The sequence below is a fragment of the Ambystoma mexicanum genome, chromosome 8, assembly GCF_040938575.1.
Source record: "Ambystoma mexicanum isolate Mex_15411 chromosome 8, UKY_AmexF1_1, whole genome shotgun sequence".
NCBI lineage: Eukaryota > Metazoa > Chordata > Amphibia > Caudata > Ambystomatidae > Ambystoma > Ambystoma mexicanum.
The window spans coordinates 1,448,430,632-1,448,448,726 of NC_090929.1; the positions used below are offsets into that span (position 1 = coordinate 1,448,430,632).

The 18,095-nt window shown below is 43.6% G+C and overlaps 1 protein-coding gene across 2 annotated transcripts in view; it reads left to right on the top strand.

Annotated features, from left to right (window-relative positions):
* The window catches only part of ARMH3 (armadillo like helical domain containing 3), a 1,518,639-nt gene that overhangs the window by 129,977 nt on the left and 1,370,567 nt on the right, over positions 1-18,095 (top strand). For both annotated transcript variants that reach the window (XM_069611618.1, XM_069611619.1), the window contains exon 4: positions 2,070-2,216. In XM_069611618.1, the coding sequence (XP_069467719.1) occupies positions 2,070-2,216 (147 nt within the window). The remainder of the gene's footprint in view (positions 1-2,069; positions 2,217-18,095) is intronic.

The following is an 18,095-nucleotide window of genomic DNA, read 5'->3' on the forward strand; positions in this document are numbered from 1 at the left end:
TATATTAATGAATCTGGTACATCTTTGAGGGGATCATGACCTCTTGAGGTTATGATTACGTGGCCACCCTATGGTGGACTCACTTAATTCAGGCACTGACAGTATCACAAAAGGCTGCCATTCTATTCCTCTTTCCGAGCAGTTTGTTTTAAATACTTAAGGTCTAACTTTCCACAAAAAGTACAGTCAGATCTGCTATTACATAGGACTGCTTTAAGAGGGCCCTGATTGAGCATCTTCACACCACTCTACAGTCCTGTTGAATGAACTTTCGCACAATATTCTGTGATGAAGAAGTGTAAATCTTTAAGCAAGATTTACAACGCGTCCTAGTTCGATATCTTAGTCTGAGCCATTTGGGTAGAAACCAAGCTTCAACATCACTTAGGAACTTGATGGTATTTCCCACAGTGAACCCAGAGCTATCTATTTGTATGTTTTAAAAGAGAATCGTTGTGCTTTGTCAATGCCTCTCAGTGTGTGGCTAAAGGATGCAGAGCCCCTAAAGCTGAGGGGCAAGTAGCATCCTTAGCACACAAGAGAATAGGCAATAAATAGGAAGAGAAACATATGAAGCAGTGAACAGAGAAGGATGAAAGGATTACAGTAAAGATGAAGAAGTTGGGCTCACGCTACGGATGTACTCAAAGTAGACCCATGGTGACACGGTAAAGCTCTATTCCTCTAAGCAAACTGCAATTATAGTAGCTCAGTCTTAGCTCATAGAAGCAAGAGCTGACTTCTTGGTCTTGGCCCTAATGAACAAATAAGGAAATCCGTCATGGGACCATACCCTTTAAGTATCCTGCAGGAATAGAGCATTGGCTGCTTCCTGAATCCAGCAACGGATACACTTTTAGCTGGCATTTTACAAGAGACCCACAAACGGACAAAACAAAACAAAGCAAAGCAATGCTAGTTGAGGTACCCAGCCGGCGACCTCTGGACAAAATAAACTATAGCATGGCTGAGAGCATGATAAAAACCCCAACCGTCAATTTCAAGAAAAAAGAACATGAATGGCTGCTACTGTAGCTACTGGCACAATAAGAAGGGCATGTTAAAAGGGCTGTTGGACAGACAGCAGTGGGGGAACTGCAAAAAAAAAAAGGAACACAAGATAAGGGACAGCAACCACGCAAGCATATGTTTGCTTGAATACATTCCTCGAAAAGCAAATTACCTTTATGAAAATGGGCGGTGAATGTAGCCTTTGAAGGTCCACAGTTGATAAATATCTTCGGGTCTGGTTCTTGCAAAATCTAAGGAAAGCTGGACTCTTTAATTACTGGTGATTATAGTTATCGGAATGTTGTATAGAATTTATCGGGTTTTACAAAACTATGTAGTGGCAGGGGGACTGTTCAGCTTTGCATCTGGAGGTAAATTCCAAGCAAATGGGCAATATGAGGGGGTTGTGTCATTTGTGGACTAATTGACAGGCTTGTGAAGCATTATTGAAATAATGCCTTGTGATTAAAGGAAATTGAATTTAAAGAAAAGATAACGTTACTTTTTAATGGACTGGGCTTTATTGAAGAACTAAAGCAGTCCTAAAAAAAATGTTGTTTATTTATTGTTTTATAATGAACCAGTCGCAAATGCAGTTACTTCATAATGCCCCAAGTAGAAAGAAAGGGGAAAGGGCGACCAGATTTGGACTGAACCTTAAAAACCTTGGAACGTTCAAGAACAGTTGAGTGAAAAGGAGGGGAAAACGGGGTATGTGAAACAACCAAGTTACTCAGTGCAGCACAAGTGTTCATAAGTGCTCGAATTCATAAATCAACATAAAGCAAGACCTCCCTGTCCAGGTGGGTCATTGAATCGGGAGAGCCTGTTTCCTGAACTGGAGATTGTTGATGGTGTTCAAGGAAATGCAGAGATCATTCAAAGGGGAGGCCTCTGTAGATTTCTGCTGCCTGCCGTCAAACTTACAGGTTGGCCAACCTTGCAGCTCCGCAAGGATATCTTGCTCGACTGCTGTTTTTCCTTTTGCTGGTATTAACAAAGCAATTATACAAACGCATGTCCCATTTCTCTCAAAGATTTATTTTTTCTTCCAACAGGTGAACTTGGAATATCTGGAAGCCAAGCTGCAGTCTCTAGATGGTGAAGAGTTAATGAAGATAAAGGACAACATTAACAGTTTGTTCCAACACTGCATTCAGGCCTTGGGAGAAGAACACCAGATCAGGGTTGTGAATGCATTGCAGGTACAGTTAGATCGTGTTGGCTTCAAATTTCTTCAAGAGGTCAATATAAAAAACATGTTAATTCTTTAGTGTATCTAGTAATAATTTACCAATGCTTTATGTTGTATTAAATGTTATTGATTTTCATGGCACATATAGAGAGAAGCTTTCATGCAGACCAAATGCATGAATAAAATGTGCCTGCTAAGGCATATCTGTCAATTAAGGGAAATGCAGATACATTATTTAAGGTAAATTGGATGTTCACAAGTGATAGTTCACCATCATATACCTTTAATATATATATATATATATTTATATAATTTTTATCTGAAATTTTGGATAAAAATTGATTGTATGGCCTATATGACAGGGTGACCCTGCCAAGGTGACGAGGAAGATCCCCACCCAGCGCAACATGTGTGCCCGAGTATAGGCAGACCCCCTCCCCATCCCTCCCTACTTGCAGTGATGGCGGCCACCAGGTCGCAGCAGACCAGCAGCTGGAGGAGACGTGCTTTCTGAGCAGCGGTATGCAGAACAGAAGGGGTGCCGCGACCAGCACAACACCGCCCGCCTAACACAGGAGGACAGTGACTTCTGAAAAGCAAGGGTGGCCAGAGCACCCACAACACCGGACATCAACGAAATCGGGCTCCGGCTGACATAGTCAGCCAGAGCCTGCACCGGGACAAGCCTCCACTAGACCCACCAGTGAAATATTCTTTGAAAGGAAGGCCTCCCCAAAAGCCTTTACCCACTACCAGGGATGCAAGTATGGTTTTAAAAGGCCCCTTGAGCAGTGACCCTACCCTGAACCCTAGCAGGGTCCATGTTGGAAAGGGGTGGGGCTTACCAGCCATTTTAAGCTTTCCCATGGCCTTTCCCTTTCATACACCCGTGAGCCAGGTAAATATCCAACGCTGGGATAGGGTGGGCTATTTAAGGAGGAGTGCGCAAGTCTGCAAGTGTGGGTTAGTTGGGTGAGGCCAGAAGGCGATGCAGGAGGTCCGAGAGACTGAGAAAGGCAAGAGTGATTAGAGTGCAGAGGCTCTTGTTAAGGAGGGGGTCTGTAGAGTGTTTGTGTGAGAGAGGTGTGAGAAACCTGGCCGTATTCTCCCACCTACTCCTTCGGGATCTTCCATTCAGGTGGCCAGGGAAGGGTCTTCGCTTTTGGATCCCGACCCTAGGGGTGGACAAGTGAGGGCGGATCACCCGAGTGGTGGGTCACAAGGGATTGGGAGGAGGATACCCCAGGGCGAGACATGGTATACCCCCATTCCCAATGATACCTCAAACTACTCTCCCTCAGCCTTCATGGGTTATTTTCAATTTCCCCCTACCCATTTCCAACAAATACCGAGGAGGCAACTAAGAGCAGTAAAGATTACCCATAGAAACAACATGGAGAAAGTTAGGTAAACCTACCATAGAAAGAACTCAAGGTGTCCCACTAATAGTCAGGCAGGGTCTGGCCTTTAATAATGACGACTCACACCTGACACCACTTGAATGTTTTTTCAACCTATAAAAGGTGTAGTTTTTCACAAGGAGGAGAGCGAGCTGGGGATGCTGTCTGGACCTGAGAAGCCCAGGAGCAGAGAGCAGCAGGAGCTGAAGCCTGGAGGAGAAAGACGCGTGGAGACGCTGGCCTGTTGTTTGTGAGAGGCTGAAGTGTGGCTAGGGAGCCGTGCCTCCAAGGAGCCGGAGTAAGGCAGCCTGTATACTGCTAGTGGCGTTCGGTAAAATGCTCATTCCTTTGGGACGTTTGCTGGACCCAAGGGCGTCTGAGGGGCAGGTGGTGAGACCCTGACCTCAACCACGTGTGTCCAGAGGGACAGCTTGTCAATATGACATTGCCCGGTGTGTGTGAGAGAGAGAAACACATGACCATGCGTTTGACTGAAGCGGAGAAGGAGAAAGACACCGTTTTAATGTGGCATGGAGCAGAAGGGGAGACAACGTGTATGAAGGACCAAAAGTGTAAGAGATAATCGGAATAAGAGAAATAGCTAGTGGTGCGAAAGAGAAAGAAGGAAGTTGCGCTAGCGGCACAGAAGAAAAGTAAAGTGAAAGAAAGGCATTTGAAAAGTGAATAAAGATGAGTGCAAAGCGTGCACGCTAAGGAGAGGACAGTGCGTAAAGTGTGCAGGAAACACAAGAAAGAAATGGACAGGTGCAAGGGTGCACGTTAAGGGAAAAGAAAGTACGTAAGGTGCGCAAGAGGCATGATAAGAAAGCGAAAGGAGGGTGCAAGAGTGCACAGTGGAAAAAAAAAAAGTGAGGGCAAGCATAGGTTTAGACACAGACAGACTTTTATTTTGGATGATCAGACATCGACGGCCCTTAGAAACATCAGTTAAGGGAGCCATCCCTTTACAGTTAGGGCCGGTTAGGCATTGCACCTAATACAACCCAATTCCAGAAATTGTAAAAAGGAGAAATGTATGCAAAGGAAAAATCAGTGTTCAAAGAAGAAATGTGGTTGAACCAGATCTCCTCCCCACGTTAGACCTCATGGGTTAAGGCTGTCTCTGTAGGTAGGATGACACACTCTGGCTTGGTTTCCAACACTAAAACCGCGGATTGAGGCCCGCCTGCCCTTCCACGTTAAAGTCTCTTTCTTGACTTTCAAAATTGTACTTCAACACAGAGTTCACAAAGGTCCCCCCGCTGCCGAGCTCAGACCTTTCAGCAAACAGTTCACATAGGTCCCCATCTGTCGGGCTCAGACCTCTCACGCCAAAGTTCAACACAAACTTGCAAGGGGGCACCCTTTCCCAAGCTTATTGCACTTTGGGTCTCCCTCAATCTAGTTCGGACCACTTTTGGATGTTGAAGACTTTCGAATGCGCGTGGCTCTTTACAGACCACTGCAGGACCACTTTGACTCAAAAGTTCACGTTTACTCTTGCTTATTACACTTTTGCTGTTCATTCACTTTATAACTTCAAACAGTGTACCTTTCACTGAGACTTTCGAGTGGGCTACTTCCTTTTGCCGGACCACTCCGTTGCTTAGTATCGCTGATCTCCCAGCTGTCTTTTACTTCAAAGTTCATTCACCCGTCTGCCTTTCTTCGCATATCATCCACACGCGTGCAACCTTCACTTGCAATATAATGTTGCTACTTGATTTGCTTTAACACACATCGGTCTCTCAGGTCGCTTGACAACTCACTGGCTGTGTGCATCTCTTTCTTGTTTTGCTATTTCCAATTAACGAGTCAAGGTTAGTACCACAGGCTTGGCCTCGCTTCCCCAACTGTGTTGTTCACCCGGGGGGGTCGCTGGCGTCCTTGAAACACAATGCAATCTTCACTTGTGTGATCTTGCCTTCTCCACGTTTCTTTCCTGGGCTGTCAGAGGCAACTACCTCCATTAGGGAACCCTTGGGATTTTCGGCCTGCTGCTCCCATCCCTTGGTCCGTTACTCTGCTCCAGTAGGCGTGCCAGGTACGAGAGGGTGTGAAAGGAGTGAACGGGATGCAGGACGAAAGGCGGCACCATTTCCTATTCCCTGGGACTAATAAGCAGGGACATGAGAGGGAAAGTTAGAAGTTCCCTACAGAGTCAGGTATCCAATGCCTTAGAGAAAACCTGTGAAGCCTAGGAAGTAAAAGGGAGATGGGTTCACAGTTCCTAGTGCAACTGTCATCCCCAATGGGGATGCCTGGGTAGACCAGAGAGAGAGGACCGGGCCGTATTACCACATATACCAAGCCCTGTTAGACCCAGACACCCTTGACACAACGACTATCCCATCTATAAACAATTTTAATAAACGCCCTTGAACTATACATCGCACTCCGCGTGGCTCTTTGTGGCGAGCCGCCCCGTCACACCTGTCAGACCCAAATGTAACCATGATCCATTGATCACACTGATACAATTTGAAACCTTAGCGGGCCAAATAAGGCAGAGATCCAGTGATCATAGCGGGGTCAAGATGCAAGTACTGCTATTTTATTATATTCATTAGAAACATCAGAAGCCAAGATTTCAGAAAATGTGAATGAGGTCTTACCAGAGCTGGAATTAATCTTAGTGGGAAACGCGCACTGGTGTGATATTATTGGGATTTAGGAAGAAAGGGGGAAGATAATTGGTGTGCTTTGCTCAGTAGTGACATACAAAAATAAACAGTGTTCTAGTAAAATAAGGAGGAGGCAAGACAAAGGTAGGTTTGAAGAGAGTCGTCAAAAAGAAAATCCCTTATAGGAAAAGCAAGTAAGGTTTAAAAGCTGAATGAGAGAGGCATTTAGAGATGCCAGAAATGGATTTAAACTATTAATTGTACAGAAAGAAAGAAAAGTCTTATATGAAAAAACATTGACACAATTTATATGAAGAAGTAGTGGCACGCGATTAAGGCCCCTTTAGGAACCAAATTGCTTCTAGTACAAAAGAGAACAACATTCATAAAATACATATCTAAACGCATCTGGGTGGTACGATTTTGTTTTCCAAAATATACAAGGAACAAACCATTTTGAAGAACGACTAGAAGATGGCATAACAGCCAACCCGAGAAATAAAATAAACAATAAGAACCATGGTATTTGCCTCACGATAAGCGAAGTAGAGACCACGATTAAAAGTAAAAATAAAATGAAAGGCACCAGAACCTTCTAGAATTCAGCTCTCCACTAGCCTATTTGAACAGAACAGAACACTATGTTTGGGCCCCAGACCTAGCTAGATGATTTAATCAAATGTAGTCCTGAATAGGATGCCAAAGTCCTGGAAACATGTACACATTGTACCTGTCTACAAAAAAAGGAAGGAAACCCAAAATCATATTGACGATTTTGTTGATTGATTCTATGACAAGACCGGAGGCGAGCATTATGCTCAACTTCTTTAATTACTGCTAACCACAGCTTTTTAAATCTTTCTTTTGTTTCAATGTATTTTTTTTTAATTTTTTTTTTATAACTCGTATAAACAACAGAAAAAATGAAACATCTTAGCCTTAACTCGGCTAAACTACATCCCCCATAAGGCTCTTCAAATGGTAGTCCAATAGCCTCTCTCTCGCTGTCCAGTCAGGCAATCCCTTCTACTATAAGTCACTGCCTCTCTGGGTCCCTTCCTCTTCTGTTTTGCTGCACCACAGATAAGTGACATCTATTTTAACAGTACCTTGCTATGCTGTGTTTTTATGATACTTAATCGTCGAAACATTAAGTTTATATATTTGTAAAGCTTGCGCATGCCATTAGCGCGAACGTATTAGCGTTTGAGTTTGAAACGCATGCGTTCATTTCACGGACAAGTTAGACTTTCAGGACGGCTGACTGCCGAGCCCGCGAGTGATCTCACTTGCTCTAGGGCTCGGCCAGTCAGCCGCGAACGAACACAGACGGAAATAAAAAGTATCGCGGGCAACGCGTAGTACGCGGTAAACCCCACTCCCTCTAGAAACAAGGGAAGCGTGCGCATGCGCATTACTGTATTCCTCTCACAGAGTTTTGGTCTCGCACGGAGAAAGCCAACGGCAATTCTATGCTCCTGTTCTTCGTTCCCGAACGCGCAAAACTCGTTATTTTGTTAGCGGGTCGCCTGCGCACATCAAAGGCATTCAAGGCAAAGAGAAAATTTAAAAATAAAAAAAGAAAATATCTTTTTGGTTGCCAGCAACAATAGAGGAGCTACAGTTCTCAACCTGATAGCCATCCTCTGTGAGGCACACACACTACCATGGCGTACAGCATGGATAACGAGGCTTGGAGTGAAGGGAGTGACAGAGGACCAGAGCAAGAGGTGGAATACATAGGAGAAGATATAGACCTCTCCTACAGCTTCAAGAAAGTGCTAGGCGACTCATTGGTTCAAGCCGTAGCACTAGGAGTCAAGCCTCTACAAGACAGGTTATTAGTCCTGGAAGAAATACTGGGCAAGAAAGCTGGCACGCTCGACGACCCTGGTGAGGGAAGCTCCACACAAGAGCCTCTGAGACAAGTTGAGAAGGGGAAGAAAGTGGCCCGGAAGAGGAAACACTCTTCTACTCCCCCGGGCGCAGATACAGGGAAGCATAAGTCCCTAGAGGTGGCTGATGCTTTCAGTAGGCTGAAAAGTGCCTTTCTTAGTAAGACAGCCGTGCCCAACCTCGTACCCCGTACCCCAGGGGCGACAAATATAGGGGATACCTCATCATCCTCAGAGCATTCGGACCAGGAAAGGGGAGAGGATGATGAGCAGAGCATAAGCAAAGTGAGCGTAGTCTTGCAGAAAAATACAAGCAAGCCTATAGCCAGCGGTGTGGAGGCCCCTCTGGATGAAGAAGACATGTCAGACATGTTTGAACCTGACACAATAAGGCAACCCAGATCAACGGACTGGACCCCCATCACCAAGAGTAGACCTGTATATGTCCCAGAAAATGAGAAAACCTATGGAGAAAGACATTAGATTCAGACTTAAAGCCGAGTGTCCGAGACCAGAGCTGACAGGGAAAGTAGCAGAGACTCCCGAACTCGACGCAAAAATGCTAACCTTCATAACGAAGGCAGGAAAGGACACCAGAAAAGGCATGGATAGGGCATGGAAGACGTGCCAGGATAAACTGCTAGACCTAGCCGGTCCCATAGCGGAGATAACGGATTTAGCCGAGAGAGCTAAAGACACTGGGGAGCCAGTCGACCCTCTTACATTGGCAGGATGGGCGCAAAGAGCAGTCTGCATGCTGGGCAATGCAAACTGCACAATATCTTCAGAGCGACGCAGATCGGCTTTACTGAAGATTGATAACCAACTAGGAGATCTGGCGTCTTGCGAAGCCGGGGAAAGCGCCCAAGGGCTCCTGTTCGGTGACACTTTTGTGAAAGAAATGAACAGATTCGTCGGAACATACACAACGCTGGAGAAAGCGCAGGCCTCTATTAGGAAGGTATTCCCGGGGAGAGTTTTTTCAGGGGCCGGTCGATATAGAGGCCGCTCAACCGGCCGATTCAATAACATAAGAGCACAAGGCCCCAGAGCCCAGTATTGGGAGACCCGACAACAAGACGCCTTTTTCCCGAACAGAGGACGAGGTTCTTGGGGACGCGGATATTACCAACGCCAGAACAATAATTCAGGTGAGAGAACGCGCAGCGACCTATCCCCCTGTGGGGGGCAGGACATTGCTTTTTTTTGCACAAATGGCGCGATCTATCGTCCGATGCATGGGTTATTCAGACCGTACAAGGCTTCATTCTAGAGTTCCTAGGTCATCTGGTGCAAGATCGCCCCCTCACAGAATTCAAATGACACAGGCCGAAGAAGATTTACTAGACGTAGAGATCCAGGATCTTGCGTGGAAAAACACGATAGAGAGGGCCACGGGGAGCGGCCAATCCTTCCTCAGCAATATGTTCCTAATCCGTCGCAAGGACAAAGTTTTGATCCGTCCAGTAATCAATCTGAAAGAACTGAACAGCTGGTTAGTGTACAAGCACTTCAAGATGGAGGGAATCCATCTGCTAGGGGACTTACTCAGAAAGGGGGACTGGCTTGCGCGCCTAGATCTGAAAGACGCTTACCTCACAGTTCCGATAGCTCCCCACTGTCGACCCTTTGTAAGATTCACGTGGAGAGACGAACTCTGGCAGTTCAGATGCCTACCCTTCGGTCTAGCGTCAGCACCATGGGCGTTCACCAAGTTTATGAGGCCCATCGCGACAGCACTTCGAGAACAAGGGTGTCGGATGATTGTCTACCTGGACGACATCCTATTTATGGCCGAAAACAAAGATCGCTTACAGAAGCAGATTCAATGGGCTATAGAGCTCATTTCCAGCCTAGGATTCCTAGTGAACAAAGACAAATCAGAGCTTACGCCGACCAAGCGGCTAGAGTTCTTGGGTTTCACTATAGGTACAAAGAAAGCTACCTTGGAGTTACCAACTCACAAAATGAGAGCTATCAAGAAAGATCTGAGAACAGCACTGAAGAAACCGCTGATCTCTCTTCGTTATCTAGCCAGGATAGTAGGTCTTTTAGCAGCATCCATACAAGCAATATTTCCCGGCACGTTACATTATTGAGCTCTTCAGAGGCTGAAGATCAAGTACCTAAGGAAAGGCTGTAGATACCATCGACTAGTTCCCCTAGACGAAGAAAGCAGATCAGAACTCACCTGGTGGCTCCACAATATGGAAGCCTGGAACGGCCGCGCCATCTTCGGAGACATACCAGGGTTAGTTATAGAGTCAGACGCCAGCAGGTCCGGCTGGGGAGCGCGATGCGGCGACATAGAAACAGGCGGGAAATGGTCAAAAGAAGAATTGGAACTACATATCAATTGCCTAGAATTACTAGCGGGGTCTTTCGCAGTAAAAGCGTTTATCAGAGACAAAGCGCACTGCAGTATCCTTCTCAAGATGGACAATATATCTGCAGTAAGGTATATAAACAAGCTGGGGGGTACCAGGTCCAGGATGTTAGCGGAATTGGCAAAGGATTTCTGGCACGACTGCCTTCAGAAGAAGATTACGGTCAAAGCAGAGTATCTCCCAGGGGCCCTGAACACAGTGGCGGACTGGAACTCCCGACACCTAGTAGATTACAGCGACTGGAAACTACATAGACACATATTCAAGAGGTTAGAAGCAAGATGGGGGCCATTGCACATGGACCGGTTCGCCTCGAGGCTAAACACACAGCTGCCGGATTACTTCAGCTGGAAGCTGGACCCGGAAGCCCTGGGGACGGATGCATTCATGCATCATTGGGGGTCGCAGAGACACTATGCCTTTCCCCTCTTTGCGATGCTGGAGAGGGTACTAGCAAAAGTGCGCAGAGACGAAGCTCAGATAGTGATAGTGACGCCAGAGTGGAAGTCGCAAGCCCGGTTTCCAGTTCTGATGGCACTTTCTACGGATTTTCCACAGAAGATTGCATACAGACAAGACCTGCAGGAGCCCCTCACCCTCTGATAGTGGATCAATCCTTAACACTGATAGCGTGCAGAATTTCAGGCATAGATGGCGCTTGCCAGGCCTTTCAGAAGACACTACAAGACTTATCAATCTATCATGGGCTCCATCTACGATCAGGAGCTATAATTCCGCGCTATAATTCCGCGTGGCAAGCCTGGGACTTATACTCCTCCCCCTGCACCATATCTCCCATTTCAGCACCTGTAGTCCAAGTGGTGAATTTTCTAGCCAGCCTCCCGTCTACAGGGAGGGCGTTCAGAACTGTAGGAGTATATAGGTCAGCGATCTCTGCTGGACACGAGCTAGTGAACGGAGCACCAGTAGGGGAACACCCAGCGGTGTCCCGATTGCTAGGATGAGCAAACCTCCTACGCCCAAGTACTCATTGTTATGGGATGTCCAAAAAGTCATACATCTGTTCGAGCAGTGGCCGAGTAACAACTCTCTGTCAGATAAGCAGCTTTCAGGCAAGCTAGCTACACCCCTTTGCTTAGTGTCCTGTAGAAGAGTTTCAGACGTTAAAGCCCTGGAGATAGACAGGAAGATGTACTACCCGGAAGGGATAGCCTTTACTATAGCGCAGCGTACAAAGACCAATTCTAAAGTGATCTCATACCCATACTGGCCGAATAACGAGAAATTATGTGTGGCGAATTGTATAAAGTGTTAAACTCTGTTTAACTGCTCCCTTGTAACCAGCTCTACCTTACGCGCCCTTATGCCCCCGGGCCTGGCTGCGCTTTATAAATAAACTAAATACAAATACAAAATACAAATACAAATGAAGCAGCGACAGCAGCGGTTAGACCGAAGGGGGTTACTCAGTTGCTTATAGCGCGTATTAAACCATACAAAGCAGTTACGTCGGCTACTATTGCTAGATGGGTGAAGGAAGTGATGGAGTTGGCAGGTATAGACACGTCTACATTTGGAGCGCACTCTACCAGGGGTGCCATGGCTTCACATGCTTTTGAAGTCGGAGTTCCGCTGCAAGAGATCATGAAAGCAGCAGACTGGTCGAGCGATTCAGTATTTAAGACATTTTACTTCAAACCAGTATCTAATATAGCAGCTGCTGTTGTTGAAAGCTTTGAACAAGCATAATGCTCGCCTCCGGTCTTGTAATAGAATAAAGATTGCCCATGCGACTAGCGCAGGAAGTCTTGATTCTATTAAAGACACGGAGGCAAGCATTAACCCACCCTAAGGGAATACAGCTGTAAGGGGCATTGTATGAACTGTAAGACATATCGCACCAAATCTATGTAAATGCTTGATTATAACATGTGATAAATCGTATTCCCCTCCCTAACGTGCACATTTCTCTTTTTGCATAGGAGAGGAGCAAAAGAATCACAGAGATTAGAGTGTACGAAGCAGCAGAGCTTCGGAGTTAGAGTACGGAGATCCTACCAAGATTAGAAAGGACAGACTCAGTTGGATTATACGAGAGGCAGTTGGATTTTAGACATTTGTTCAGTAAAAGCGAGCTGCAAAAGAAGAGGAAGGGACCCATAGAGGCAGTGACTTATAGTAGAAGGGATTGCCTTATTGGACAGTGAGAGAGAGGCTATTGGACTACCATTTGAAGAGCCTCATGGGGGATGTAGTTTAGCCGAGTTAAGGCTAAGATGTTTCATTTTTTCTGTTGTTCATACGAGTTATAAAAAAAAAAAAATACATTGAAACAAAAGAAAGATTTAAAAAGCTGTGGTTAGCAGTAATTAAAGACGTTAAGCATAATGCTCGCCTCCGTGTCTTTAATAGAATCAAGACTTCCTGCGCTAGTCGCATGGGCAATCTTTATTCTCATGCAAAGATTTTTGGTAGGGCTACATATAATGAACTGTGGTATTGGATCATTTGTTCTGATATTCTATTGAAATGCAACTTGGCTTCCAGGCAAAGTGTAACACATTTGATCAGTGCTTAACTCTTTGTTTACTAACAACAAAGAACATAAACATTCACAAAACCGAATGGAGTTTTGGACTTTCTAGACCTAAGGATAGTGTTTGTCACAGTCTCCAGACCAACATTATGGGACGTCTTAGCCTTAAATGGAGTTCCTTCAGACATTTCAGTGGTAGTTACAGAACTATATGACAACTCTGCCTCAGTATGCGTTCGCAGAAGCGGAGACCAGACCTTTTAGTTAATAGAGGAGTTTGCCATGGCTGTATTCTGTCTCCGCTTTTGTTTATTTAATATATTAACAACTTCGACAATAGAATGTGTAATATTTGTATTTATTTATTGCATTTGTTGTATGCCTAAATGCTGGGGTGTCACGGCGTACTTACAGAGAGCTTATTTATATTGAGCAAGATTCACATTACATTCACGTCCACATACAGTGAGATTCACTTTACTATTACATTTGTACATGGCATGTATTGGCATTGCATTGTACGCGTCACAGGTTAGGAATACATTTCATCATTCATTGGTAGATGACTGGTAGGTGAACCGCAGCAGACTAGAATTGTTGAATAACCAAGTTTTAAGTGACTTCTTAAATCACTGGTGTGAGGCCTTGTTTTTGATGTGAAGTGGGAGTGTGTTCCAGAGTTTTGGTGCTATAACTGAGAAGCTGCTTCCCCCAGCTCTGGAGCAATTTTCGCGTGGGACTAATAGGAGTGCATTATTGTTCGATCTTAGTGCTCTAGTGGTCTTGTTCAGGGTGACCGTGTTATTAATGTATGTGGGTGCCTTCTTGGCGAGACACTTGGGGGTGACACAAAGTGTTTTGAATATGATTCTGGCTTTGATGGGTCGCCAATGGGTATCCCTCCTGATCTTTGAAATGTGGTCTGATTTATTTATTTTTTTTAATCCACAGGCTACTTGTAATGCTTTTTTTTTTTGCAACAGTTGTAGTTTAGCTAGGTTAGCATTAGAGGTGCCTAGCAAAAGTACATTACAGTAGTCTATCTTTGATAGGATCAGGGCTCTGGCTAGAGTTGTGCAATTGTTTGGCGGGAGGTATTGTCGACTTAAGGCGATCAATTTAGATGTGCAGGAAGTGGCTGATGATAATGCGTTCACATGTTTAGTCATGGTTAGATTAGCATCTAAGTGGACACCTAGAGTTTTAACCTGTTTGAGCACTGGAATAGGAGTTCCATCAATGGTGATTGAAGAATAGTCGGAGTGGAGGGCATTGATTTTGGCCGGGCAGCCCACGATGAGTATCTGTTTTCTCATCGTTGAGGCAATGGCTGTTAATGGGCATCCAATTTTGGATTAATGCAGACATTTTATTAATCGTGCTTATGTCCTCATCATAGTTTCCAGTGATCGGGATGAGGATCTGGGTGTCGTCGGCAAAGTTGGCGTAGATGACACCCATGGCATCCAAAGCAGCGAAAAGTAGCTTTGTGTAAGCATTGCAGAGGGTATACGACAAACAGGATCCTTGCGCTATTCCTAGGGCTACTGGGATAGGGTCTGCAGCTTCCTTAACAATTGTGTCTTGGGATGTGAGATCAGCGAGGAAAGATTTGAGCCAGAGAGTGGCTTCTTGCGAGAAATTGAAATCATTGGCTAGTGTGACGCAAAGTTTGTCATGATCCACTAGATCGAATGCGGCGGACAGATCTAGTAACAAAAGAATGCAGAGTTTGCCAGCGTATCTTATGGAATCCATCTGTATTTTAAGGTCCAGAAGTGCCGTTTTGGTACTGTGATTAGGCCGAAACCCGGATTGTCTAGCTCCTAGGAGATGGTTTTGTTCGAGGTGAGATTGTATTTGCGCATAGACTATTTTATCAATTATTTTCAGCAAGAAAGGGACCGTGGTTATTGGGCAGTAGTTTGTGGGGTTTTCGAATCCAAGGAGGTTTTTGTTAAAAAGGGGGGTCACCCAGGCTTCCTTTATACTGGCCGGGACGGTATTTGTGCTGAAAGAGGCATTAACAAATTTAGTGATGATGGGAGTAAGCGTAGGGGCACATAATTTGACTAGGTGAGCTGGGAAGCTGTCTCCTTTACAATTAGAGGGTTTCAATTTAGAGATGGTGTCTAGCACTTGTTCTTGGCTTACAGGAGTGAATTGAAATTGGGTGTTTACGTTTTCATTGATTATATCTATGGTTGGTGGCGGTGTGTTTTTGTTGTCCAGATGTACCTAAAATAAGAGTCGGGCTACTCCATTTCATTTTGCAGATCGTTCTGTGGTAATGGAAACAAATGAACACATTACAAAATTGTTAAATGAAATGGTAAATATTTGTGATGAATATCACCTCAGACCAAATTCAGACAAATCAAAGTTAATGGGATGTAGGTTCAAATTTAATAAACATTTTCAAGTCAGAGGTGCACACTTGGATATTGTTGTAAACTATAAATATCTAGGAATATTAGTTTAATCTAATGTGGGTTGGTGTGACCAAATGATTTTGATACAGCTTAAACAATAGTAGGAATATTATTGTTTGCTGAAACAGAGCAATGCTCGCTAAAGACCGCTTTCAAAGTATATAAGGCAAATGCACTAACTCTGGTTTGGTGCAGCGCAGAGACCTGGTGCCTCAAGTACCTGAATAGATATAATTCTATTGAGGGTAATTTGAAAAAAAATCTCTATTGGGGATAAATCGTGGCATTGCAAACATAATTGTTCATGCTGAACTAAATGCCAATTGTTTGAGTGACATTGTGTGCTTACATTGTGCACGATCTTTGATAAAGCTATGGACGAAAAACAAAATTCTTTTTAATTACATTGTAGAGGAATTACTACCACTTGGTCACAAAATATAATCGAATGGTTTATGAGCATCCAAAAATGTTTTGTGTACATTTCAAAAATGTTGATAAGCCTGAAGAACATGAAATTAACTTGCACTTTGTATTATTTTGCCCCTGGTATCGCAAACCTAGCAACGGTGGATAGATGATAGTCATTGTTGAGCAAAGGTGGACTAAATAAATCGCATAAGATAAGATTCGCATTACAAATTAGGAAATGTTGATGTTGAATAATTGATCATTTTAACAATGATATTGGAAAGTGAAACTATGTGTGGTGTTGTTTAGTATGTGGTGATGTTGATGCTGTTTAAGGTCTATAACCAAAATATAACAAAAATAAATAAAAATGCCATATGGTCCAATTACAAAACTGATCTAAGTAACCATCAAAGAAACGGGCTCTAGTTCCACCATATTCCTTCAAATCTAACAATTAAGAGGATGTAAAAAACATGCAACCTGTTGTGACGCATTTTTAAAAAGTATATATTTCTGTTGAGGACAAAACTAATAGAGTTCATGTCCATTGTTGTTTAGGATGATCAAGGGCAAAAACAAAGTTAGTATAGCTACATTATGAAATCCTACACAGAGATTAGTGAGAAAGATATAGGATAATAATTCGAAGAGAGAAAAAGCAAAGTTATAGCGGAGAAGAGGGAAAGCAATCCTATGCTGTTTGTAGTGAAGCAGAAGTAGCAAATTAAAAGGAATGTATAATAACATAGGAGCAAGGAACCATACCCCATATAAGATTGCTTATACACATTTTTTACATTTCATGCTGCTGTTGGGGTGTATCTTGTGGCTAAATAATGTAATCAAATACTGCATGATTGGTTGGATTCAAACATGGGTAGTGCCTTGTTGCTTACAGGAGATTTGAATGCAGATTGCAGCATGGAATATGATGATGCAACTTGGATTCTCGCATCCACAGATTTGGAGGCTTTGGGGGCCCGTAATAAAATATATAGAGGTAGTATGTGGGTGGTTTTTATGTATAGTTGGGGAATGCATCCCTTATTTAATACCACTCCAACATGGCAAGCACAGGGCCTTAGTTCCATATTGGACTATATCTTTGTAAGTAATAATTTTCAAAATTACTTTTGTTCACTAAAGGTGACTTGTCTGCTGGAAAGTGACCATGCAATGCTATCTACAGTTTTACCCTGGAGGAAGGCAAATATAGATGTAGTGCAAAATATGGGGAACATCACAGTTAATGTTGCTGGTACTAAGGTAAAATGGACCCCTGAAAACATAACCAAGTTAAATACCCTGATGTTACATGACTACTTATCTTCGTCAATTGAGTGGAAACTTGCAACTTATTCAGGAGATTGTTTTAAAACATATGTAGCATATATGCTGGCAAAAGGCAATATCATAAAATCAACTTCACAGATACCCAATAACAAATGTTTACATGTATTTGATATTGAAGTACGAAATAGGAAGGCTTTGTTAAGAAAAGAACTACGTATAGCTAAAAAGGAAACACCAAATCAGACAGAATTGATTTGTAAAACAAAACAGATCAAACAGAAATATAAAAACTAGTTACTGTCTCACAGAGCAAACATGGCACAAAAGGATGGGGAAGCGATGATTAATGCCATAGATTATGGCAACTCTAGGGATATATGGTCTATAATCAATGGAACTGAAGTGTCTCAGCGACAACTGACAACAAATCCGATTGCTGGGCATATCTGGGTAGATCATTTTGAGAAGTTGTAGCAACAATCAGATACCCAATTCTCAATCCAATATATTAATGACCGGTTATGGTCGCTGAACATATCATTAAATAACATCTCCAGGCACATAAATAAAGTTAAGTCTACATGCACCCCCGGTCCTAACAATCTTTCCTACATTACACTGAAAAACAATGTAACATTATGGGCAGGTTTATTGAACTGCATGTTTAGATCCATTATACACGAGAGGAAAATTCCTAAATCCTGGAAGTTGTCATATGTAATATTGATATACAAAAAGGGTAACCGCCTAAGTCCCTTGAATTATCGGCCAATTATGTTAACAGATGTAGAATCTAAGATTTTTGCGGCAATTGTTTTGGATGAGTTAAATCTATGGATAAAAAATAAGAACATATTAGATATAAAACAAATAGGTTTCAGAGAAGGGATGGGTACAGACTTGGGCGGATCAATCGTAGCAAATCTGTTGAGTATGGCTAGAATAAA